The 26737-nt window shown below is 42.1% G+C and overlaps 1 protein-coding gene across 5 annotated transcripts in view; it reads right to left on the bottom strand.

Annotated features, from left to right (window-relative positions):
* Positions 1–500: 500 nt before the first annotated feature.
* Positions 501–26737, bottom strand: part of DPP6 (dipeptidyl peptidase like 6) — a 549348-nt gene continuing 523111 nt past the window's right edge. For all 5 annotated transcript variants that reach the window (XM_068673426.1, XM_068673428.1, XM_068673425.1 and 2 more), the window contains exons 17-26: positions 17614–17661; positions 12984–13082; positions 10534–10603; positions 8329–8523; positions 7596–7650; positions 6729–6834; positions 6194–6252; positions 4563–4635; positions 4390–4463; positions 501–2736 (exon numbers count right to left, since the gene is read on the bottom strand). In XM_068673426.1, the coding sequence (XP_068529527.1) occupies positions 2590–2736; positions 4390–4463; positions 4563–4635; positions 6194–6252; positions 6729–6834; positions 7596–7650; positions 8329–8523; positions 10534–10603; positions 12984–13082; positions 17614–17661 (926 nt within the window). In that variant the 3' untranslated portion in view covers positions 501–2589. The remainder of the gene's footprint in view (positions 2737–4389; positions 4464–4562; positions 4636–6193; positions 6253–6728; positions 6835–7595; positions 7651–8328; positions 8524–10533; positions 10604–12983; positions 13083–17613; positions 17662–26737) is intronic.

The following is a 26737-nucleotide window of genomic DNA, read 5'->3' as shown; positions in this document are numbered from 1 at the left end:
AATATGTTTTTCCTCCTGTGAATCTGGTCCAGTCAAGGTGGCATCAGCTAGCAGGCCAGCACTAAAGGGATGCAGCAAGTCAGCACGGTGGAAAGCATCCTTTTCACCTTTGTGCCTCTGAGTGGCTACTTCAGAGCATGGCCTTGCAACGTGATTTAGTGTTTTAGGGTCAAAAGGGAGGGCCCTTACTTGTCCCCCAGGTCTTTCTGTGATAGTCACTGCTGTCCCTGCAGCCAGTGGAGCAAAATGGGCATACAAAAAAAGCAGTGGTTCATCCCACAAACGTGTTTTCCTAAAAGCAGCTGGCACTTACGATGGTAACACCACTGACCAGGCTACAGGCAGAGTAAATGGTGCTGAGTATTTATTCATAAGGGCTTGTTTTCATTAAGCTCATCTATATCCTGGAGATTGGGTTTGGTTCAGCCAGGGACAGCACGTCCAGCACCTCAACATTTACTTAAGTACTTAACGCTGAATAACAGAAGTAGCAACCAGGGTGGTAAAATAATGTTTTATTCCATGAATGAACAAACACTACCATGCCACATCCTAAAGTTCTTTCTACAAAAAGATTGTGGACAGAGCAGATTTTTACATTTCTCAGGTCAAGTTCGTTTCAGGCTTTTGAGCCTGTTTAGTGTAGCAAAATCTGGACACGCAGCATTCTTGTTGTCTATTTGGCATTTTGCCGGATAAAGCAGATTTATACCGTAGTTCTTGTTCACACAATGTCATTGCACTGTAAATTAAAGAAGATAATTAAAACCAAACCAGGTCATTTCTGTGGTTTATCAGTATATTTTTTTTTTATGATGGTCAAAGTACAACCAACATTCAAAGCTTAAAATAATGGTAATAAAAAAGACACACTAAAGAACACAATGGAAACATCATCATTGCTGTCAGGATGTGAGTTTACCCACGGTACTATGTAAAAAGTAGAAACCGGCATTGACATTCAAGCTGTCAAAACAAGAAAAGAAATTACATTAATTGTTATATTTCCAAGCTAGTACTTCTAAAGAGTCCTGATCAGCAAAGAAGTGTTATCGCATGCATGCTGAACACAAGACTAATATTGGATTGGGGACCTGACAAATAACTGACTTACATTCCTTTATATACAACAAAATGAAATATACAGTATTAATACTGGCTGTACATTTGGTCAGAATATTTTACAAGGAGCGACGCTAGCCAAAATTCTTATGATGTGGGAATGTGGAAGTGAATGAATGTTGGGTTTTGTTCTGAGAGCTGAAATATTCTCACAAGAAGATTTAAAATTTGCTTTGCACAGAAAATGTTCCAATTTTTTATTATTTTTCATTTTTTTTAAATCTTGTATGCTTAGCAAATCTCGTGCGAGCAGAAGAGATAACCAAACATGTTTGGAATGTGCTAATCACCGACCTGGAATAAAACTAAGCCACAGACATCATGTGCAATAAATCTGTGCATATTGGTTCTGTTTAAATGGCTTTATGAGATGATCTGCTAAGTATCTGGTACAAATTCCTCCTACCAAAGCCTAATGTAGACTTTTCCCAACAGGCTGCCAATTAATTGTTCCAAATCCCCCCAAAATAACGATAGGTTGTTACCTTTTCTGTAGTATTGTAAAAATGTCTCAATGTTAAGCTGATTCAGGCTATTTTTGTGCATATTCTTCAAGGATGCCAAAGAAAATGCTCAATCTTGCAAGCAAAGGCTGTGCTGGGAACACGAGGGTGAGATTTTTCTTTGCTTTAGTCTAATAGTTTTTTTTTTTTTTTTCATTGGCTGGTTACCCTGACCCTCATTGCCTCTTTAGAACCCAAAGGTCTAAACTGAGTTGGTTAATTTGGAATATGTTTTTTCCCCATCCAGAACAAGCTGAGAAGCTAATAAGGTAAGCATGAGACCTAATGAAAACAGAAGTAAAAGTTATACAAAATTAAGAAATAATTACAGGAAGGTAAACATCAGCGTAACTATAGTGATACTTTGTACAATTGAATTTGTATGTCCTGTAGCAATGACAAACCTTCTGAACATGAGAAAGAGCAGGCAAGTATGCATGAATCAGTATCCCTTAAGATAATTGTGCTGTAATTTTTCCGTGTATTAGGTTAGATTTTATTTTATTTTATTCTGACACAGTGTGATGCTAACTATAGTAACCTAATGTGGATGATGGATTTCACTGCTACTGCTTGATTGCTTGAATGCAAAGGGACATCAAATCTTCCAGTCCTCAAAGCGGTTTCTTGGGGTGTTTCTTCAAGTCCAATGTCTTGCCACTTTCACACTAAAAGTCACTTTGTGGCAAACGAAGAGGAAAAAAAAAAGGAAGAAAAAAAAGAAAGAAAAAAGAAAAAGAAGATGTTGGTTGTGATGGATTTGTTTCAGACAGCAGTTTCTGCTGAGTTCACCATGCTTAATGTTCTTCCATTTAGGAAGGAGTTGCTGTCAAGTAAAGCAGATGAGCTGCTTTCAGTTTTCTTTAAATACATGCTAACAACATAACATCTCTTTCTTCAGGAAAATGATCCAGTTGCATATTGTTAGAGAGATCTGCCTTGTGCTTAGCACGGACACGTGTGGTTAATCGTCGTCCTCCTCCTCTTTCAGGGGGGCTATTGGGAGTTTGTCCTGAACTTGGAAACATGCCACAAAGAAGTTGACAATGGAGTTGTACAAATGCTGCTGTAATGCTTCATTGCTGAAGTAATGGCTTTCATCGGGGTAAATCTGCAAAGAAACAAGGAAATGCACACTGTTAGGGGCTTAAAATCACGGGACCAATCACTTGTATCTACTACTCAACTTGGCCTGCAAACCTGCTGCTCCTCCCTGGCATCATGTCTTCCTAAGGATGTGCACCAGGTCCAGGTTAATTCAGGCACTGCAGTGCTTTCAGTGCACATTTACATCAAAAAACTTTTTTTTTTTTTTTTTTTTTGAGGGTTTTCCATTCAATTCCATTATGAACAAGTTCAAGCTGAATCAAACCACCTTTACAATAAAAGTAACAGTGTTTGCTCTGGTGCTTATGAAGACTTGAAAAAATCAGTGCACATCTGTGGAGAGAAAAGGAGCTCGGCTTTGCTGACAAAAATGATGGTTTTAAAAAGAAATGTCATTAAGTAAAAAATTGAAACAAAGCTTGCTGGAAAAATGTTTAAGTAGAAAAAATGTGGAAACTCAAAATGAGATAGCTTAAGCACAACTTTCCATTTTAATGAAACAAGTAACTTGTGCACACACTGAAGGAAAGCAAAAGACGGTCATCATCATTACTCATTTAGATCAGGGTATGGAATGGAGAAAAATGCTTTTCTTGGACTGGATCCTTGCAGGTAGGACTGAGGTGTCTTACTACTGCTCCAAGTACCTTGATACCTTTCATCCCTGCCCATGGCAGGGGGGTTGGAACTAGGTGACCTTTATGGTCCCTTCCAACCCAAGCCATTCTATGATTCTGATACGTGATGTAGATCTCTTGGCCCTCTATTCACTCCTCACTTAGCCCTTAAGGGGTTCCTAGCCCATCAGTGCCTTCAAGTTCCAAAGTGCCAGTCCAATGCTTCTGCACTGGGAAATGTGCAGGGGCACTTTGCATCTCTCAGGTCCCACCAAATCCATGCCATGCTTGTTCCTGAGCCCTGGTGTCCGTGCTCCATCTTACCTGCCTTTGGAGCCTGATGGAGTGAGTACAACTATACATGAAGCTCTGCAGAAGTGCAGCCAGAGGGAGCTGGTATTCAGTAAATCAAGTGTTAGTAGGCTTGGTCATTGCAATGCAACCATCTCTACTGTGAGCTGTGATCCCTGGCATGGTCTAGCCTGGGCTGGTCGCACTCTCCTGGCTGTGACTTGGGAGGTGGCAGAGCACAGGGACCATCCCCACCGCCTGTGGATTGGCTTGTTTTGGAAACTGAGCCTTCAATGGCATGGATGTGGGCAGTTCAGCAAATCAGAGCTGTAATTCTGCAGAAAGAGAGGCTTTCCAGACTGGTATATGTCGTTTGGGGATGTCAGATTTGAGTGACATTTCTCTCCTTAACTTTTTCCAGTTGATTTAATTTAGATCCCTTTTTATCTGTAATTCGTCCTGAATTCAGCCTGTTGTTCCCACTGAAAGTTAACAGGCATCGATTCCTTAGAGATACGTCTTGCAAAACCTAATTGACTCTAATTTAATAACTGTTCAACAACTGTCCAAACCAAAACAGTGGTATCAAGTAAGCACACGAATCCATCGGAACACATTACGTGCTGATTCTGTTTCTACTGGCAGGCTGTATTTGCAAGTGGCTTTTCAAAGCTTACTTCATAACAGCAGTTTGAGTTCAGATGGGGAAATAACTGTTCAAATATGAAAAAAGGAAACACATACTGTACCTGCAAGCTGTAATTAGCCTTTGCCCTAATTAGGTGTGTGATAAGGTCCGCAGTATGCTGAAAATGGATTTTTTCTGTAAAAACAGATTAGAATCATTAAAGAGGCAAATTTAATTAAGAAAAATCAAAGCCATCCCAAATATATAATGAGTGCAAATGATAGGCTAACTTACCATCAGCAGTAGCATGAATGATCAAAAATGTCTGTTCCTTCAGTAATGAGACTCTGTGTGCTAATTTGGTGATCTGTGAAGGTAAAGGTTGCAATAAGATTAAAACTCTTGCAAGAAATTAGCAATTTATATGGGAGGAATAGAAGCACTTAATTCCATTTGATACTTGATCACAAGGATAACAAGCAGGCACCAGCACAGCACATTCTCTCGGCCACTTGAAGAATCGTTCTAGAAGTAAAATAGACTCCCACTGCTCCTTACAGGCTCAGCACCAGCAGCAGGAAGAGGTCAGAGACCCTCATCTGTTCTGAGGCTTTCATGTTCACCAAAAGCCTGAATTGCAAAACACGTGGAAAGAGTCAAAGTGAATTTCCAGTGAATACGAAGCACTGACAAAAAGGATGCCCAAGTGCATGTGCCTAAGAGTTCGTCAGTGAGCTGCAGTGACTTTGGTATGGTTTGAAAGTTAGCCTTGATGAGCTTAGACAGACCAAGGAGGGATCTGATGCTAAACTCAAGTGTCCACTGCTGAGAACAATTTTGCCACCAACCAACTCTCAACTGTACAGGGGAAATACAAATCTGAGTGACTGAAAATACTGCACTCTGTATGGACTTAACAAGAGTTTGTAAATTTTTCATGGACAGACTCTGGTCTTCCTGATTCTCTTAGACTTAATTAATGGGTTCTCTCATCCTCTGATTGCTGTGCATGATATTTAAGTTTTTTGACTGTGTATGACCATATCTTGTGCTCTGTTCTCCTTCCATATGGCTCCTTGCTTTCTGCTCCCTTGGTCTGGACTTATGTGGCCTTCATAAAGTTCATGTCAGGTCTACAGGATAGGAACAGTTCTTTCTCCCTAAGCAATTCATAGTCCAACTGCAGCATCCAGGAGAGGTGAATCAGTTAGGGGCCATGGCTGGGGCAGTGCAGTGTTCTGCGAAGTGCTCAGGGGCTGTTCCTAGCAGTTATCTCAAGTCAAGCCAAAATACCACTATTAGCTAAGGCCAACTTCTCGATGCACAAAGAGCAAGTGGCAATTCAAATTTCTCATTTCTGCAATATTTTCATTTGCTTTCACTGCTCCTTACCTGCCTTCAAATTTCTAAAAGGACAAAAAAGAATTTACCATGATCTGAAGATCACCAGTGCAAAGTGTGAGACAATGAATTCAGCATCTGGATTACCAGCAAAAAGCCTCCGCTGCAGGTACGCAGGAGGCTCTATGACTTCTCCTTAAGAAAATGGGTCTAAAATTACACTTCAGCAAGAATTAAATTGTGAAAACCATTGGGATGAACTTGAATGGAGGTTGTGACATTGTGGCCATTTGGGCACATCCGAGTTACTCGGGCTCAGTTCTTTCAATCAGGAAGACTGGAATATCTATATTTACCCAATTGAGAGAGGTGGACATGAAGGTTAATCAATAAAAAAATGTATCCATTATTACTAGCAAGACAACAAAAGCAGTAACCGGGCTTAATGATACCTCTCTGCCTTTTAAATAAAGGAAGTTTTACTAGGGAGTCCACTGCGCATCCATGCTCCCTCCACAGAACAGAAGGAAGAGTTAAAACCCCGTTCACGTTTTCTCAGGGAAATGTATTGTCCATGCAGTTACCTCATATGCTCTGTTATCAATCCCGTGCAAGCCCAGGTATCTTTCAGAAAATGCTGAAGCTTGAAAAGAAATAAAGAAAACACCTGTCAGTCACTGGTGCACCAGGACGCTGGTGCTTCTGAGTCGAATACTGCAGATGCTAGTAAAGCATTTAATTTATGGCATAGCTTTAATGACATGGGACATATTTCTAAAACTGCAGGGGGAATTGTTGTCTCTGGGAGAAGGGAGCACTGTGTGCATGGGGAATTAATGGGTAGAGAGAGCACAGGGTGGGTGGGCAGCTCCCATGGATGGCAAGGAGGAGCTCGCACAAATGGGTGGGTGAGGTAAGGAGGAGACTGTACAAGGCACGGGTAGAGGTTGGTGACAGCAGTTGGAGAGTTAAAAGGGTTTATAGCTTTACAGCTAGTCCTAAGGAGACACACAGTGCAGAAAACAGGTAGGATCTTGGGAAAGAAAGAGAAGGTAACTGGGCAAGGGTAGGGTGGGCACACCATCTGCGGTCGGAGAAGGGCTCTGGGATGGTGCTTACCGTATAATTTGAAGTCTGTCAGTGGGGAAAGAGCAGCTCCGCAGGCAAAGACTTGGTTCTCTTCCCCAGCTGGAAGCATGTAAGTGCTCAGGTAGCCGCCGTAGTCCTGGAACACAAACAGGGCAGGGACATCAGCAGTCAGGAGTCTGAAGTCAGGAGGGCTGTGTGCTTCTTTTCAACCCACGTCCTGACTGTAGATCTGCTCAGATGCATTACTTCTCCAAAATGTCCTCTCAGCATTTCGTTATTTAAAATGGACATCACAATTTTGGTGTCTGCCATCAGTCTGTTAATAATTCCCTGCAGAGATGCCACTGTATGTGCAGCTCTCGTCACCCACTCTAAGCCTGTATCTCCCACAATAAACAATTTCTACTCACAGTCCCATTCTCATTTCAAATCGTGTGTACTTTGCAATTGCTGTTTCCCAGCCGGGCACACTCTGGGGCGCGAATCAGCCTCAGAAATCAATATTGTTGTTGTACATTTGTACAACACAAGCTAGATCTGCCCACACTCCCAGAGGCCTTAAGGGATGAGATGAAAATGAAATGAAAGCTTGCAAGGGGAAAAAAAAATAATTAATTATCTGGCAGCGTTTTTCTGGCAAACAGTAGTTTTATGCATTTAGAAGTTAATTAAAACAAACAAACAAACAAACCAAAAACAACAAAAAAGTTGATGAATACATTAATAAAATGACAGCTTTCATCATCAGCATCTCTGGGCAAGAAGCAGTCTTTCTCAAAAATAAATAATAATAACAAAAAGTCACTTCTGACATGTTCAATAAATCAGGATTTAGCTCAGCTGCTTAACCACATCAGCCAACCCAAAGAGCGTAGAGGAACAACAGGAAAATGTTACCTTCCCAAACACACCAACTCGCATTTTGTCAATATAATGCTCCTTCAGCATTGTCCTAGAATATAAGAGATGAGAAACTACGAGTTAAAAACAGTTTTCCCTTAGATACGGCAAAAGCAGTGATTTAAAGATTTTTATTGGCTTGAACTTGGGGTGGCCTCAGAAAAAAAATGGTGCAGACAGTGTAAATTCCTGCTGCTGCACGCTGCTCCCATGCGAGCCTCAGTTCGATTTAATCTTATGACCTGTTGTGTTGGATTTGACGGAGCAATGGCAACAAATAACCTGCCCTACTTCTGAAAGCCATAATAAAACTGCTGCTGTTACACTACGCTGGTAGTGTTCTTAATGTGATTATGCTCAGAGTATATCTAAAAATATGACAGGACTCACCATTTAGGGTTTTGCAGTATTTTTTTTTTAATGTTATAAAAAGTGTGAAGGTTTAAAGATTATTTTTTTCCAACTGCCAGCCCAGAAAATTAATCCATGAGTTGATATTCCAGCTTACTTGTGACTGTACAGAGCTAAAAATAAACGGGCTTTGAGCACGTGGTGCAGATAAGTGTGCTCTAATTTAGCTCTTTAAGGGTTGTTCTCCCCTGTCTGCGATGCTGGCATGGGCTCCCTCTCCCATGTGCCACTGCCTGGTCACTGATGGAAGTGGGACTAATGGGAGCCTTGGGTTAATTGCTAGCTACAAATTAAGTTCTTCAAGAGCAGCGTCATTCACCGGACAGCTTCCAGCTGGTCCTTCTCTTCCAAAAGGCCCAGCCGCCTCTTAACCTCGTGCAAGAGCTTAGTGCCTTGGAAGCCACTCCCGCGGCCGTCGAACTTGAGCACGATGGCGTTGTGCGAGCTGACCATCACGCTCTCCCACGTCACCTCGAACCTCTCCGTCACGATCTGGCTGCCGGGCGTCCCGTCCCTGAAACACAGACAGGCATCAAGCAAAGGGGCAGAGCTCTGAGGAGCAAAAGCTCTTCCCGTGGGCTCGCGGGGCTGGGCAGTGCAGGACTGGGGAAGGGGAGAGCAGCCTCTGCGATGGTGAGGTGCAGGAGGCTGGTACGGTGGGCTGGGGCTTGAGGCTGGGGTAGAGGCCGTGGGGGGGGGGGGTTTGAACTTCAAACACCCCGAACAAGTACACCACTAACTGGGCAAGACTCCTGTGAGTGATCCAGGACAGTGATGCTCTGAAGTTTTCCCTGTGTGCAGCTCTGATTTAGGTATTTCTCTACCGTGCCCAACAATGGGGTGTTACTGGTGGGGGGTTTGATGTGAGCAGCCTGGCTTGGGGCACTGCCAAAATGTGTTGGATGAAGCCTGCAGACATCAGTTCTCCTTTCCTTCATGGGCAAGTGTTTGGGTTTCATTTCCCGACCCCATTCACCCAGCCCAGCCCTTCCCTCTCCTGTGGGTTCCTCAAGAGTAGCTGTAGATGGGGCTGTCACTCACGTGTCCGTTTATTGAGGCAAGTGCAGAGGGTAAGAGCACTTCTACAAGTGGTAAAAAATGCCCAGGTTGCCCCCAGATCGGTGGGTAAGGGGAATATGTGGGCAAGACTCCCTCCTCACCCTTCTGCTCAGAGCCTGTCCCTGCACAAGGGAACTGCCTTGAGAGATATTGACCCCACTTCAGCCAGAGAGCTCAGGAAAAAACAAGAGATGATGATGATAAGAAGTAATATCTTAGGATTGCAATTACTGTAGAGCTGTTGGCGCTCCCACACACTTCATGTCCTTTTTGGGGGGGTTCTTGGGGACATCAGACAAGCCGTTGCAGGTTTTTAATGTGCATGTGACTTCAGTAATCTGCATTTATTCAGGCGAGACTCGCGCGCATCCAGCTTCAGAGGCAGCCTAATCAAGTGCTGTTAGCTTGATGAGTACCAATCTTCCTCAAGCACTTGTATAATGAAGTACATTTTCTCTGCAGTAATTCTGTGATGTAACGACGTGCTTATTGCGGTGGTTTTGTCCTTCATTGAGGGAAGCACAGGGTGCTGTTCAGGCATTTATCCGACGCTTTCCCTCCTACATGGGGCTTCTCTGCTGCAGGGTGTCCCCTGGCAGGGAGCGAGAGATGCAGTGGGATGCAGCGGGCCAGGGAAGTTCCTCCAAGGTCAGTCAATTGCCACCTGGGGTTTCTTTCCAAATTGCCATAAAACCCTCAGTTCTGCATAGTATTATTGCTAAATGTTGCATAAAGAGGTACCCATCTGCTATGCCTGCCAAGAGGAAATCCTACCTGCCTAATATAAATGCTAAAATCGTGGAGGTCTTCAAAGGCACCGTGGAGGAAAGCAGGATGCTCCTCCTTGTGTCCTGGGAGACCTAGCTCCTGCTGTGGATGAGAAGAAGCTGGAGCTGTTTACTGAAATCCTTTTGTTAAACATGGAGGGAAAAAATCAGGGCAGAGCTTCTCCTGGATCAGATCCCTGGTGCTAGATCTCCTGCTGGCCCAGGTTGAGCTCTCCCAACCCTTCTCGAAGCAGGTGCTGCAGCCTTGCACTTAACAGGCTGCTCTGCAGGACGGAGGTGCATCCACCTAACCAGCTGAGTGCCCATGCACCAGGACAGAAAATTGATGGTTTTATTCTTTTATTCCTCCTCCCTCCCCTTTTTGCCACCAAAATAGTTGAATGGTGAGTGTGTGTGCATCAGCTGCACAAAATCCTACAATGTGCTCTGTAGGATTTGATTAGGGCACCCTCCAGGGAACAGAAACCCTTGGCCCAAACACAGGAGAGAAGGATCCTGCGTCCAACTTTGCCCAATTCTGACGTGAGGCACTGGGTAGGGACCAATGTGATGGACTAAGGTGCTAAACAGGCTGGCACTCACTGTACAAAACATATCTTAAAGGGCTCTGGTCATGTTTGAAGCTTCCACGCTGCCCTAATAATGTGAACAGAAACAAAAGAAGAGCAAAAACTTACACAACCAAAAGCAAGGGATAGTGCGCTGTGTCTGAAAAGGTTGCTGGCTTTAGGATCTGCATTGGCAATTCTAGGCAAAAAAAACAACAACAAAAAAAAACAACAACAAATGACAGCATGCCTTTAAGTGTAGGAAAGCTGACATAACGATAATACATATTTCTGGTGTTTTGGCTGCTTATGAACAGGAACAAAACGGCATTTCATCAGGCGCGCTGGTAAATAACACCTTCAGAGCACAGATGTTGTCAATGAAAAGACTCATATTATAGTAGCCGAGGTGACAAGAAATGTAAATTGAGAGTAGAGAGTGTGCTGCTCAGTCATGCATCACTTTTACAGCATTCAATTAACATCTGGCAATAGCTATAATTTTCCTTTTTGGCAGCTGGATGAGTGACACAGCCAGGAATCAATATTTCAGGGCAGCAGAGGAGGGGGGAAAGAGGCAAGGAAGATGATAGTTTAAGATCCAATTAAGTGTGGCGGGTGGGGGAGAGAATAGGATTTTTATTTTTATTATTATTATTATTTTCTGTAGTGGTGTGAAGACAGGTAAAGAAACATGTATTTTAATCCTAGTTTTTAGGAGGCTGAACTATGCTATGAAACAGGAGGTAAAGTTGCTGGAGCCTGGATAGCTGGGCTGGTCCTGAACCAACCAACAGTAGTGGGAGACGCCCGAGGTCTGTGTGGCATGGTGACACTCACCAAAGCTTCTTTTAACTGCTTTTGAGGGCCTCTTATTGACAGCTGAACATGCTCCCTTACGAATGCTTTCCACATTAACGAGAGCACATTTATTTTTAAAATGTTAACTACAATCCAGATTAGCAAAGGCCCAGCAATTAAATCGGTATTAGGAGCATTTTCAATAGATTAATACACAGATTAGCCGCGTGGTTTAAGTGGTTTGCTTTGCAATCATTGTCTGACACTCCGACTAATTAGTTATTCCATCTGAATGCTAATGGGCTGCAAATTGGATCAATGGCCCAGGGACAGCCAAAAAGGCCATCGCTTGACTTTAAATATAAATAAGTGCCACAGGCAGTGTTCCCAAGGCTGATCAGCCCACAGCTGTGAAAACACAGGGAGGACATGAGAGCAGCCACGCTGCTACAGCCTGCTGGTATTTATTTATTATACACACATGCATATTTGGTTAAATGAACAGAATCCAGCTTCAATGATACCTGCAGGTAAGAAATTTAGCATCAGTCGGAATCATTCATCAGCTGCCACTATCAGTACAAGTTGGCTTTCGGATGGGATAGGCATCACCTTTCAACAGGCTTCTCCACCTCCTTCTGCCCATAAAGCCTGGAAGTGCGTCTGCTCTCATTATTTTATGCACTGGGTTTGTGTTCCTAATGCCAATGTGGCAAGCAGAACATTTTTGGAGTCATTATTATCTTTTTCAAATGGTAACTGCTTCTCAGCCTGTGCTCCACACTTTTATAAAACACCTGGTAATGGTCAAAATTAGTATTGTGACCATCAGTCACGCCTCGCTGCCTTCCTTTCATTGCACCCTGTCTGAGAGGTGTGCTGATTTTTGGCATAGGAAATATGAACCCGGGTTCCTTAGCTGTTTTTTTTTTAGAGTTACCACCAGACACACAAACTAGGATTTTGGGGAGCCTTTGCACAACCTTGACTACGTGGATTTTCCACGTAGGGTATCTGCTTACAGATAGAGCAGATAATTTTTAGGTTGCTTAAGGTGCAGTTACAGGCAGAAAATGCTTATGCTTTGCCTGTTTGCCAGTAGTTTTTCTTTCCCTTTGTCCTCTTTGGCATACAGATACACGGGGAATAGTTATACAAATGGAACAAACAATGCACCAGCTGCTGATATAAACTGCTCCGAGTTTCTGCCTTCTCTACTCCAGATGAAATCTCTCTTGGCTTTTGTTGTAAGGCTGATTTTTTTTCCAACCCTATCAAATGATATAGCTTTCTCAAAGACTCCTGAATGACTTCGACAGGCAGTCATGTTCATTCACTGCAGTTCAGTATTGTATACTGAAAGGCAGTCACAGCTGTAGCCGGCAAGCACATACAGTAATTCCACTTCACACTCATCTTAAATAATAAACCAGTCCAGCTAAGGCGAACGCCCTGAACAATGGGGGCACCACACCGTGTCATTTCCCAGAGTGGATTTTCCTCTATAAAGAAAACTTTTAAAGAAAAGGAAAAAAAAAAAACACCACCCAACCCCATTATTTTGCCTTTCTTCAGCTGCATTCTCATCAAATCCTGTCTCAGTAATAACTTCCTTATGTAGCACCTCCTAAGAGAGTGCTTTGCAAACTGTGTGAGTTTATTGAGAGCCAAAGTAATTTTTCCTCCTGCCAGTCTGGGCAAGATGACTGTATCATTTCACAGCAATAGTAGTTAAAAAGAAAAAGAAAAAAATAAGGAAGAAGAAAAATGCTACTTACTGTAATCATCTATCTTGATTTCCATGTATTCTACTTTAGGCATTTGCCTGTCATTTACTGTCAGCTGCACATTTTCATTTACCTCCAGCTCAAAAATTTCTGAAAGAAGAAGGACAAGATCACAAAAACTTCCAGCATTGTTTGTGAAAATGCATGCTGGCATTTTATAGCCACCTTAGTAATTGTAACACAACTTTCCTAATGGACAATTTCTTACTAGTTATGTCCTCCTCACAAACATCTGATTTAGCAAAGTCTTTGAAATCTATTCCAGATTATGGAATGGAAAAAAACTGTATTCCTTGAAATCAGTGACATTAAGTGGATTTATAGCAGATGGGAATGTGACCACCTGTGTTGAGCTAGGGTTACAGAGAGATATCTACCTGCCATGTAAATCTAGAGGTCAAAGGTAGAGGTACTCAAGTCTGTGGGCAAGATAGACACAATAAATGGGTAAAGGGAGGAGACCTTAGTGTGCTTCAGGACAGGGTTGTGGTGCTATGCACGAGCAAGTGCATGGGAAGGAAAGCGATGGGCAGAGATGAGGGGTGAGAGACCATAAAATATTGCAACTTTGGGTTTGGGAGCAGTCTTGGTTTTCAAGCTATGTTTCAACAATTGTTTGTTTTGCTTGTGTCTCTTATCCAAGGACTCTCTGGGACTGAAGTAAGGAGTTCCTTCCTTCTTCCCAAGATTTAACCTTTACCACCCATACCTTGGCCACATGCTGTACCCTCTGGGCATCTTCTAGCAATAGCAGCCACCTCCAGGAACAGATAGAACAAGTCCTTCTCAGTTGGCAAGGAAAGGGCCCACCTTGCAGAGACATTTCAGGCTGTAAGTCCTAGGTGGTGGGAAACATCTCCCAGTGAAGATGAGGCTCTGGGCCCCATGGGGATGGATTCAGGCATGGGATGACCCTGGCTTTGGATCCTGGTCCTGGGAGCCCCTTGCACGGCTGGGTTTGAAGCAGGGGGGTCCAGAGCATTGTTTCTGCAGTGTGAACCCAAGGAGGGCTTCGCACCAAATTATGTGTTTCATTCTAGCTTCCCCTTAGAAACACACCAACAAATAGATGTGTAATCCTAACTCTTCCAATAATACCCAGGGTATGCGATAAACATGCTCTAATTGCCCATCTCTGCTGAAAAGGCAGGCACGCCACAAAAACCTGCCCTTCCCATTAGCACGTTTTCCACGTCTTTCAGCAAGAGTCAATCGGTTCCCTGCCTATTCACCCTGCTTCTGAAAAGCCTGGCTCATCCCTATTGAAATCACAACCCCCACAAAAGTGCCAGAGCAACAGCCTATTACGTTTAGTTAAATATTAAGATTCTCATTTAATTACGGCACACACAAGTAGCTTTATCAGCAGAAAGGGGCCTGCCACGTAAGGGAATTTAGTCAAGCCGTTTTATTTGTTCATATAATTGCATCCTCAGAAAGCCAGGAAGACTGTGGAGGAAATAAAAGATTGGCGTATCTCCTAAAGGACTTTCTTTTCTGCTTGAGGACCACAGGGAGCTTGAGTCTGTGGAGTACAAATGGTCATTGCTTAATTAAATGTAAGCACACTATAATATTCAGTGCAACTCACTATTATCAGATTATTGCAGAATACAGAGGCAAACTCCCTGTATAGGGTAATGTGCTCACATTAAATAAGCAAAGCCAGTAACATGCAACTGTCAGTTGCCCTTTATTCAAAAGCAAAAGAATGAGGTGAAAAAAAAAAAAGGAAGCAAGAGAAATGCTAATTATATGCAGAAAATCATGAATTTCAGCAGGGGTTGCGTTCTGTGCATGACTGGACTGTGCTCTCTATGTAATAAATACTACACAAATATATCTGTCAAAATAAAACTAGTCTCAGTGTGCCTTATGTTACTTTTTCCAGTCTTTCATTCTCTCTTTTTTTTTTTTTTTTTTTTTTTTTTACAGTATCCATCATTTTTTCACCCATTTGTAAAGCTATACAGAAGCCTGTGACAGAGTTCATGAGAGCACTGTCTTCTACATGCTGTTACAGTGAGGCATCTCCATATCTATTGTAAAATTATTGTGTTTAAGGGGAAAAAATACAAAAATGGGTGGAGAGGAGGAAGACATGGCAGCATTAGGGACTGCATGTTTTGGACCTGCATGGATGGAATTAGCTCCTGTAAGAACCCAGATTCAGGAATGATGGGTATGGCATTAGTCAGCCTTTCAGTCCCACTGATCTTGGTTTGTACAGATAGCAACAAACTAGAAAGTCTACTTTACGATAAAGATGCTTACTTGGAAGGTCCCCCTATCCTGAAAATAATTGTCTGCATCCTCTGACAGAAAGAAAGAAAAAAAAAAAAGTAAGAAAAAATTATCGATGGCCAAGTAGTATTGGATGAATGACTTCTGAATGGCCCACAAGGCACGAAGGTTGCGTCAGAGGTAGTGAGTCAGTCATTAGCAAGGAGCTTGCGTGGTTGCAAGACAGAGCTCAGAAATCCTGCTGCTACGTCCCTGTACAGAGACTGAGATATGAGCAGCCACCCATGTAGAGATTAAAACATTAGGAGTTTGCAATTTGCTTTCAGTGTTACTTAAAAAAGCAATTTTTGTATTTTTGTTGACTAGAACAACTGTACATGCCAATTTTTGCTATTTATAGCGTAAGTAGTTTAAGAAGGGACCAAAACTGTGAAAATAATAATAATAATCCCTCCACACTTGGCTCTGCCTTTGTTCTGGTTCTTTTTCCCGGTGGGCTCTGGGTACAGGGGTACTCTGAGCTGTCCCCTGCCCCACTCCCACCAGCAGCAATAACATGAACAAGCCCTGGCACCACACTCAGCTCTGCCAAGGCACTTTGACCCTTAAAATTGCAGACCAGAAGGGAAACTGAGGCACAAGGAAATAGATCCCCATCACCCGAAAAATAAGGTAACAGCAGATAGCTTAAGCCGTGGTCCTTCACTACTTTGCTTGGGCAGCATAGATGCCTGTTGCCTCCCCTACAGGATGGTCCAGCAAGATACTGCTTTAACCTGACTCATTCCAGGACGCTGCTAATTTTTGTGCATGCCATTCTTTGCAAAGGAACACTTCAGTTTGAACAAATTAAAGTTAAATGTGCAAAATATCTCCTTAACTGCGTCAGATGCTGTTGACACTACATGAAACACTATTGAGCATTTCTATTTTAACAGCAAGAATACAGTATGCTGCAAATCTGATTTTAAAATTGATTAGAAAAAATCAATTAGAATTTGGGATTGGACTCTACATATCCTGTTTATAAGCCAAACTTTTCTAGGTGTAGTAAGGGCTTGAAATGGATGTTGCCAACAGGAATTGAGAAAAGAAGCAATAACGTCATGCACAGAAACTGTAAAGCAGGGTGGAGCTCATGCTTTTTTTTCCCTACATGTCCTGGTGTCAGAGGATTCTTTCTTTTCACCTTCAATGGGAATGAATCAGCTCAGCATTTCACAGAAAACATTTAGTTTGGGGGTGAAATTCCCTGGCTTGCTCTGCTCCTTTGCAGATACAGCAGCAGGGTGTTGCTGTAAATCCAGCTAAGCTAAACTGATACCTGATAAACAGATACGGCCACATACTGAGCAGCTAGAATAAAGCTGTTACTTATTATTTCTATCACAGCAATGCCCAAAGGCCTTAACTTCAGGTTAATGCTGAGCTAAATGCTACATTAAAATGACAGGAAAGAGTTTCCTACCAAAATGAGAGGGGCAGACAAATGGTGGTTTCAGGTGAGACTCAGTCCCATCTCCTGCTATGAAGTCTCTGAGGGTCATGAGAGACCTGACTACCTGGATGTCCCTGCTATGCTGATTTTGGGTAAAAACAGATCTTTCTGGTTAATTTGAATTGGTACAGGCACGAAGGAGGAGCCCCAGCACCTTCGTGCCTCTCTGGGTTTTGCAGGGAGTCCCAGTAAGCCTGGCAAATGACCGTACAAAGATTTTGGGGTAGAAACCTGTATTTGGAATAAATCCATCTTCACGCTGGTATAGGTGAGAATCACAAGCATAAAAAAAGCATGTCCAAATAAATAAGTGCCACAACACTCATGATCAGAAAGGAAAACTGGCAGGGGTACTACAAATTGAGGGGCTCACACTCCTGCTCGTTCTTTCCCTCAACCTGGTAATTCATATCAGGGTGGCTTTTCAAAATCAGAGATTGAACTAAATATTTCTTTATTTTGGGGAGAACATGAAAGAAAAAATGTGAAAGACTGACAAAAAGAAGAGAGAGACTTGGAGTGTACATTTTTTGAGAAAGCTGATAACAAATGACATCCACAAATCACCACCCTTGTATGCATAACAGCAAGATGTTGTGGTTCTAATATTTTAAGAACAACTTTTTTTTCTACAGAAGCTTTTCAGAGACACACACCTATACCCACGGGAATCCAAATGGACAATTTAAACTGCAGCCAGGGGCCTGGGAGAGCCCACAGCTTGAAACTAGGGTCTGGCTGCCTCTGACTTGCAGAAGACTTGCATTTAGGCAGAGTCCAGGCTCCCCCCCAATGCAAAATTACCAAAGAGCAGCTATGCCTCAGTGTCCTGCCTGGCTACCTTTCTCTGAAAAATACAAGACACAAGCCCATTCTTACTCTGTGCGTCGGTTGTGTTGTGAACAGTCACCATCGGAACCCGGGGACCTTGAAAAAAAGAAGAAAACAGCACAGTTAAATAACTACCGACGTGCACGCATCCCCACGTGAACCCGGTTTTGAATTCCACGCAGCTGAAGCCTCCCGAGAATTGCTTTCCATGCAAGAGTAATCTAAAAACCAAATCACCCAGGTATTAGAAAGATTCCATGAATAAATGACAGTGCTGTAGACTTGAAGACGTGAGGTTTCAAAGCCTTTTCCCAACGGACCACTAAATGCATCTTTCCCTAATTTGTAAACATTATAATTAGCACAAACACAATTAAATCACTTGCTTTTTAAATTATTCTAATGACACACAAACATCACAGCACAAAGCATTTACATTTTATATGCCACGGATAACTGTTGCCATTTTGTAAGCTTTTTTTTTTTTTCTTTTTTTTTTTTTTTAATGAATTAAACACCAGTTTGGCTCTTATACTGAAAAAGACCACATATGCTGTCTGAAAAATGCAGCATTTGGGTACTGAAATCAGTTAGTATGATAAAAAGAGGATTATCATTACTATGCAATGCACACGGATGAACAACAGAATTCATTGTCATGGGATGCGACAGATTCTAGGATGCTGTGGTCTTTAGCACAGACTGCTGTGTGATGCTATAGTCTTTAGCACAGTAGTCTGGATTCAAACGCCAATTCAGAAAGTCGTCAAGTGGCTGACTGTTAGACAAATGGGATGATAGCTGAGATTAAGTTAATTTTGTAGCTGCTCTGCTCAGCTTTTATTTATTTATTTATTTATTTATTTATTTATTTATTTATTTATTATTATTTTTTTTCCAACAGTCAACTGCCAGTTGCTCTTAAAGACGGCACGTTGGGCCAAAAGAAGCTTTGGTCGGACCCTGAACAGCTACTCTCAGGTTACTATCATGCCTGCTCATAGCTTTTCCAACAGGTTTGAACTGCTCAGGAAGGTGGAAGGCACACCTCAATGATTACGATGATAACCTCAGAGATAGTGGTTATCTGGTTTTCCTTTCCTTCTCCCAAAAACATGATGCAAAGGCTGAGCTGTATGGGACTGACTAGCACGTGGTGGGAAACTCATCCCTACACCCAGAAGATGCCAACACCTGGGACATCTGCCACTGCGCATCCTGGTGGCAGGGCTCCTCTTGTACCTCCTGTCGGCATTTCGGGGTCAGTCTGGCTTTGTAATGAGGGAGGGCAGAATCTGGAGCTGGCTGTACAAAGGCACCTGGGGAAAAGGTTGTTAGAAACAGTGGTTCTGACTTTCTTGGGGTTCTGGCAGTCTGGTGATCTGGGGACCCTGCAGCTGGACTGGGCTGAATATCAAAAAGAAAAGGCCTTTTCTATACTTCAAAATTAAGACAGTTTAAAGGGGCCTGATACTCACTGGGATTCCAGCCCTGACTTTGGTTTCTAGCCATTGCGAATTTTCTTCAGCAACAATCAGATTCTTGTATTTGCCTCACCTTCTTACAACTGCAGCCAAGTCAGCATAAATCACAGAGAGAAACACTGAGTGCTTTAATCGCCAAGATTTAGCTGAATTTACCTTTCTACTGCTGATATGCATTGATATGTTGACCGTATTTATATATCAATCTGCCCTGCTTTTTCTCTGCAGTCCCAGAAACAAGCCTGCTGGAAATACAACACACCTAATAAACAATTCATCATGGGCATGATAAAATCATCACTGAAAATGAAAGGAAACCTCCCAAATGTCTTCATCAGAGCTACCGCAGTCCTTTAATTAACACAAGAATGCCTAATAAAAAGAAAGGAATAAAGAGAGAAATATAATGATATAATTCTTTTATTTTCTAATTTCTTTTTTTCTTGTTAGCACCGGGAAAGCTGTGAGAAAATAATAAATAAAGAAAAAAGCCAGTGTGCCGTTTAGAAAACTCCATGTATTATATATTGTGTTTAGTTAGTCTCTCACTACCTCACTGTCATCTCCTAAGATTAATATTTTCAAGTGAGGTTCCACACAAAGATATTCATTTTGAAACAATATAAATATCAAATCAAAATATTTTTAAATATACATAAATATCCTTGAAAAAGTAGACTTTAGAGTTGCTCAGTTTTTATTTTTCAACAAATGAAAAATGATACAGACAAATGTAGAGTGTAATCATCAGGTTTGCGTCAGTTTAGCCTTGTGAGCAAGTTGAAGGTGATTGAGAATTTTACTTTTTTTTTGGAATGATGTAAACTCCTAATTTCAATGCCAATTTTTAAACTAAACTATCCTAGTTACTTGCCATACTGTGCCTTTTGATGCACAAACACCAAGAGTCTTATAACACATGCATGTTGAGTGCCTAACACCTGACAGGGAAAGCACAGAACTCTTGAAATTAGAAAGTGTATATTCATTAGCTGCCTCCCGTACTTTATTTTTAAAACCTGTAACGGTGTGACAGTCCCATTACACATGCCATCTGGTAAGTGCCATCCACTCTCATTTGCAGATCCAAGAGTGGAACCTTGTCTGGTCGATGGGAGGCTCGGAGCTGACAGAAGTGGTGTGAGGCCACCTCCTGCACCACTGTTCCTCTCTCCTGAGCCCTCCCAAACCGTCCTGATGGGGACTCCTGAGCCCTGGCACATCCTGCTGCTTCTGGTCCTTCATCCAGCACTTCTGATGAGTGCTTGTGCCCACTTCTCCTTGGGAACTTGGTGGTGCTTTCTTTGCCCCTTGCTTCTTGGTGCTCTAGGGGCTCTGTCCCCATCCTCCCTCTCCATGGCACGTGGGTGTTTCCACCACCTCATCTCCAGCTTTGCACCAACCTGCTCCAGCAGCTCAATGGCCACCTTAACACTGCTGCTTTATTCTTACCCTAAGAGAAAGGACCAACACTGTCGGTGGGAGAGCTTCTGTGTGAACAGACATTACCTATATCTCCCCATATGCAGAGTTAGTAATGCTGTGTAAAAGTCTCCTCATGGGAATTTTCAGTTTTCAACTAGCATAGCTAAAAATTTGTCTCTATCATAAAGGCTTTGCCTTTAAAAATGTTACTCTCATTATCCATGCTTGAAGTAAATTAAGCCATAGAACTGTAGTGACAAGGGCAAATGTATCATCAAGGAGGTACTACCTGCTTTCCCAAAGTGCACACAAAGCCAGTGCTTCTGTAATTTTACAAGAAAAAGCATTGCCCACAGCTTAGCATCAATTTTTAAACAGTTTTCACTATTATTTTCAAGAGGGTTCTGCTTGAACATTATTAGAAATAAGCAGCTCTGTAGATATTTAGGTAGCAAGGCATAGATTTCTAGAATAAAAACTGAAGGTCATATAGAAAATATTCACAAGACATTATTTCTGTAACACTTGTAAGAGAGTATCCCAAAATATTTCTGATATTTTCATGGATTAAACAACACAGTGAATTATATCAGCTACAACTTCACAAAGGAAGCAGTTGTTATAAAAAGAATATTATATAAAACTGAAAAAAAAAGGGGGAATCAAAACTGTATGTGTTAAAAAATGGGAAAAAAAGAGGAATTGTCTTATTCTCTTCATTCATATTCTCAAAGGCTTCAATGTGGCAGATAATTTCAAACCAGAAGCTAAATTCACAGTGTGTAAACAATGAAAATTCAAATACTCTCTGCCAGTGCCACCAGCGTATCTCTTAAGCACTGATGAATGATTTAAAAGAGCAGCTGCAAGCGATGGGAGCTGAGAGGGTCTGGCTCTGCACAAGTGAGATAATTGGCAACAGCCATCTCTGTGTACAGATTCCAGATCTCTTTATTTGCTAATCCATGAATTATTTATACGTGCTGCATAAAGTTCATATGTTGGGGTGATAATATCATCCTAATAAATAAAGACATGGGAAGTTCTGTGAGCCACTGCTTATAATTAAAATATTTTCCCATTTACAATATTTTCCAGTTGGCGCTACAGACAGATGTTCGTGCTGTTTGCTTTGGCAACCTTGTTGACACAAACATCAAACAGATTTGTGCTGCTATTCACCCTCCCCAAGGCATTTAATTTTTTAATCTAATCTTTACTTCCTCGAATGTAACTTGTCTTGTAAAATAATCAATACTGTCTAGTTGTCAGGCAACACGCAGAACTGCACAAGCCGCCTCGATGGTACCACTCGTGTCTGCCCCGTCTCTTACTGGTAATAGATTTCATGCTTGCTTTGCATAGAGCAAAAATAAAGCTGCTTGTGCTGAGATGGCTTCAGTTAGCTGTGTCTAGAGGGCAAGTGAGCAAGAGGTTAATTACATTGCACAAAATAGCTCTGATGAGTTCTTCAAAAGATTGCTCGAGTGAGTAAGTGTGGTCAGGACCAGGGTCTGTTCCCTAGGATTTTGAGGCACCTGCAAATAGCGGTGTGGGAAGCTGGAAGGAGACTAAGCAGCTCCAGCCCAGTGTCCCTCCTGTAGTCATTGGAAGACAGAAGGACACGGGACCTCCAGCTCTGAGAAATCTTGCTTCTTCAGGCAATAGTGTGTTATAAAATTATTGACAAATGCCCTCTAAATATATTTTCCCCGAGGCAATTGCTACTGGTGCCTCACTCTTCCAAGAGAAGCTGCCCTCTTAATTCAAACTCTGCTGGCTGTCACTTCAATTTACACCTTTTTGGTTTTGTGCCAAAAAGCTGTTTTCTACTAACCATGAGCGTTCCCTCTGCAGTCAGAACAGTCATGTCTCCCCAGAGCCCTTATCCAGCTAGGTAAACGAGATTGTTTTAGCTCCCTTTTGTAAGACAAATTCTCTTTTCCTCTTATCCTTTATTGCAAGAGCATTTCACTCTCAGTTCATCCTTCCTAAACACAAATGACAGGGACTCTATCCCCTGCTGTAGAGGATGTCTTAACTAGTCCTTATACAGCAAAAGGGCCATTTGCCTGATTCTACAGAAAATTGCTTGCCTGATCCATGCCAAAAGTGCATTTTCTTTCTCCATGGCCGCAGCTGGTAGGCGGTTTGCAGACACCCAGTGGTGAACACTGCAGGCCCAGATACCCACCCGCTCTTCAGAGCTTCAAACATACAAGACAAATTCTTGCCCTTTGTCACCACATGCTTAATCTTGCTCTTTGTGCTATTAATTTCCCCATTCTAGGCCTGCAAGACAGACGGCTTCTCCACTGTTTCTCTCTGCCTTCTAACGATGCTTATCAGCTTTGTCGCCTTCACAAATTTCATTAGCTGAGTCCAGCTTTGGGTTCCCAGGCTGTCATGGAAAAATCTAAGTAAGGTCATTCCCAAGACCAGCCCCTAATGAACCCTGCTGCTGATCCCCAATTAGCCTTGTGTTTCTCTTCATCATAATCTACTGCCTTTTTTCATTTAGCCAGTCCTTAACCTTCCTTTACAGTTCTCAAGCTAATCCTCATTCTCTCCCTCTTAATTAATATCATCCAATGAGGCATCACATCCAGGGGGATGAGTGGAAGTTTTTCCTTCCTTGTGGCCAAGTTTTTCAAAAGACAGAAATTAACAGCAGATGTGTATGGTTCCAAGTAGGAACCTGGAAAACCTACATGCTTCAAGAAACATTGCAAGTACACTCATCCATTGTAGTGACCAGATGAGCTGTGAAAAAGAGAAGAATTTGCTGTAAAAATAAGGAGCTGTAAAAATGTTAGGAGAATTTGCTTGCAGAATTCCTAAACCTGATAGTGTGTGTACCTGAAGATGGAAATACCAGGAAGCAACCACTCCAGCTCACATGGGGATCACTGTCATCCCCAAAGGTGATGGTGTTTTGTTCCAGTATGCTGGTTCAGACCTTCAGCTGGGAGAATGGATCTGACCAGAGAAATCCCCATACATAATTTTCTTCCTTTTTTTTTTTTCCAATTTCTTTTCTACCTCCTGCACTTTCTAATTGAATCCCTAATTAATTTAACCTTCTATTCAATTTGAATTCAGGCCTTCTCCAAGCTTTGAAAAGAGATAAAAGCAAAGATTCAACCTTTAAAACACCGTGTTTTAAATATACTTAACTTTCTTATAGGATTAATATAAGCTAACCCTGAGAGAAATATCACATGTAGAGGACTGTTGTTTGTATTCCCTGCCTACCTTGGAAAGTCTCTGGATACCTCAGGATGCCCAGGAAGGTTGTGCACTCTACTTTCTTGGAGACTTTCAAGACAAGACTGGGTAAATCCCTGAGCAACCTGGTCTGACCTCTTTTCTGACACTGCTTTGACCAGGAGGTTGGACTAGAGACCTCCTAAGGTCCCTTCCAATATGAATTTTCCTATAGTCCTGTGATTAAAATATATTACAAATGGCAGTGCTGTCATGATGGAGAGACTGTGCAGCCATGTGCTCACCAGATCACCCAAAGCTGCATCCCTGGTGGAGTGGTGGAAAGGCAGCAAGAACCTTGCAGTCCCTGTCAATCCTCCCAGCTCCTCTAATAAACCTCTTGTTGACAAATTCAAAGGAACAGTATATCTCCTTGTAATTATAGCACGAGAAAAAATATTCTCTTCTTAGTGCTGTTTACAGCACATGAATACTGACAGAGTAAAGCCTCATTGCTGATTTTGTATTTGTGGATTTTGTATATATTATAATTTGATTTAGATAACCTTAATTTATTCTTTCCTGTAAGTAAAATTTTCTGGCAAATAAATAATTGTATCTTAGCTAGTTAAGTAATAATTGACACTTGATATTGGCTATTTAAAAGAAAACACAAATAACATTGCTTCTCATTGCCTAGTTATTAAGCTGTTTTCATCTCATGAGTTCTCAGGCTTTAATATATCCTTAATGTACTGACTGCATTAATAAAGCGCTAAATAAGTGTCATGCAAACAGGAAACAAAAGCCTGCAATAAACCGTACAGCTGGTCCAGCTGGCAAACAAGGTGAAAGAAGCAGTTTTCCTTGGAGGAAGCCTTAAATCTTGCGGGATGGTAACATCTGTACTATCCACTACAGAATAATGAGTTCAACCAAGGTCGCTCATATAGCTGGAAATAACGCACATGCACCCTGGTCTCAGCATGCAGGAGGCCACTGCCTGATTTGTGAAGCTTCATTATATGAAGCATGAGAGGAAGCCTGTTGTCATGGTCATTTATCTCCTACGAGTGGAGTTCAAATAAAATTTTGTACATATGGAGTGACCAAATGACAGGAACCCTGGCTGTAAACAGATGATGGATCGCCTGCTTCTGGGCAATGCCAGACAGCTCATATTTACAAGCAAGAGTCAAAATCTAAACAGGAACAGAGCAGGTAAAAGCAAGGAATGAGTAATGCTTTGCAGAATAAAATAATTTAATAATTTTAAAGGTCATAGGAGTTTCACTTTCATTCCACAATCCTTTTTTTTTTTTTTTTTTTTCATGCATTGGAAATTACAGGTGTTTTTAGTCAATATTTTTTTTTGTTGTTAAATATTCATGCATATTTCTTTTCACTTACTCTGTGTCACCATTTATGGGTATTTCTATACTTTACACAGCATTAAGGATGCATAATAATATGGGAAAATATTATTCAATGGAAGACAACGTGACTGGAACATGTAGAAAAGCCAGCATTTTATTTAATTAATCTCAGACTCCTTTAATAACTATGTTGTTAACAGCCAACAGAAAATAAGTTCTCCTTTAAATTCCAAACTACTAATAATGTCCTATCTTTTCCTGGAGAAAAATCTCTTGTGATTGCTTCTGCCTGTGCAAAAGGGATTTTTCTTATCAGCCTGCTTTTTGAAAGTCGTACAGGCATGCGAGCGAGGGAGAACATCCCCAGCCGTGCTTCACCCCTGGGACTTCTGACCCCTGAACTACGCACAAAGGCACTGAGACACGAGAGCCAACCTTAGCTGTTAAGTAAGAAAGGAAGTCAAGTGAATGCAAATGTGAATTATATAGTAATTATAATATAAATGGGACCCTCAGATTAAGTCTGTGCATGCTTTCAAACAGCAGAAACTAATTTAAGCTTCATAACCCTCAGGAAAAGTTCCAAGAGGTCACAGTTTGCCTCGAAGCACTAATTACAGCCTCCCACTACTGGGTATACAAAAAGCCAAGCGTCATCGTAATCATCCCTGTATGGGAAACCTCTCTGGTCACAGCAGATAACAGTCATCCCGTGACACAATTTGTGAGCATCAGCCACAGCCGCAGGGCTCCTTTGGTGGGGTGGGAAACCCACACTCATGCTGTTGGGTCCTGCCCAGCTCCTGGAGGCTGTTGTCACATCTTAGGGTGGTCAGATACACTTCAGATTTACCTCCAGTTTTCAGATATTTTGGCCAGGAAGCCTTGGGTGTGGAGCAGCACAGGGATAGCACACTCCTGGAGGCTGCCTGTCCTGCTCCACCCAGAAAGACACCACGACATTCAGCCCTTCATAACACAGGGTGTCTAACAACGGCTCTGCACCCCTTACCGTACACCCCAGATCAGGCCAAGGACATCTTAAATGGTCCAGAAAATCTGACCCTCCATGAGCTGCAGGTAAGGCAGTAAGTAGCAAAGCATTCTGTTGATGCATATCACATTTAGTGTGCTGGAAAATGAGGTAACTCTGGGCCAGCAGATGAAAACCATACTTTGGTCATGAATAATAGAGACCATAGATAGCATTCTACTCTGGGGTGCAGCAGTAACAAGCTGCACTCATCTGATGGCCACAAAACACTCCCAGTTCCTTGCTCTGTATTTCGCTAAATAATTTAAACCAACGTTGCCTGCTTCCACCCTCCTTGGATACTTGGTCCCATTCCAGCATTTCCCACTCCCTTGGATGATCACAAACGCTTGTTCAACCATCCAGTAAAAGAGCAGAACAGCTTCTAGAACTGATCACAGAAGAAAAAATATGTATAGGTACATATATTTAATTAATATTAAATTTACATTCATATCAGATCCTGGACCCATACCGAATTGAGGCACTGGTGGTAGATCAGTGGGAAAAGCCCTAAAGGTGGACATAGGATGGGGGTGCCTCTTTCAGCAGCAGCACTGACTTTGTCTTCCAGACTTTGTGGACATTAAGTGTTAATGGTCCTGATGAAAATTACTACAGGGTGCTTTATAAAGCATTGTGCTCCC

This window comes from Anas acuta, chromosome 2, assembly GCF_963932015.1.
Source record: "Anas acuta chromosome 2, bAnaAcu1.1, whole genome shotgun sequence".
Classification (NCBI taxonomy): domain Eukaryota; kingdom Metazoa; phylum Chordata; class Aves; order Anseriformes; family Anatidae; genus Anas; species Anas acuta.
This window is presented reverse-complemented; position numbering and strand designations above follow the sequence as displayed.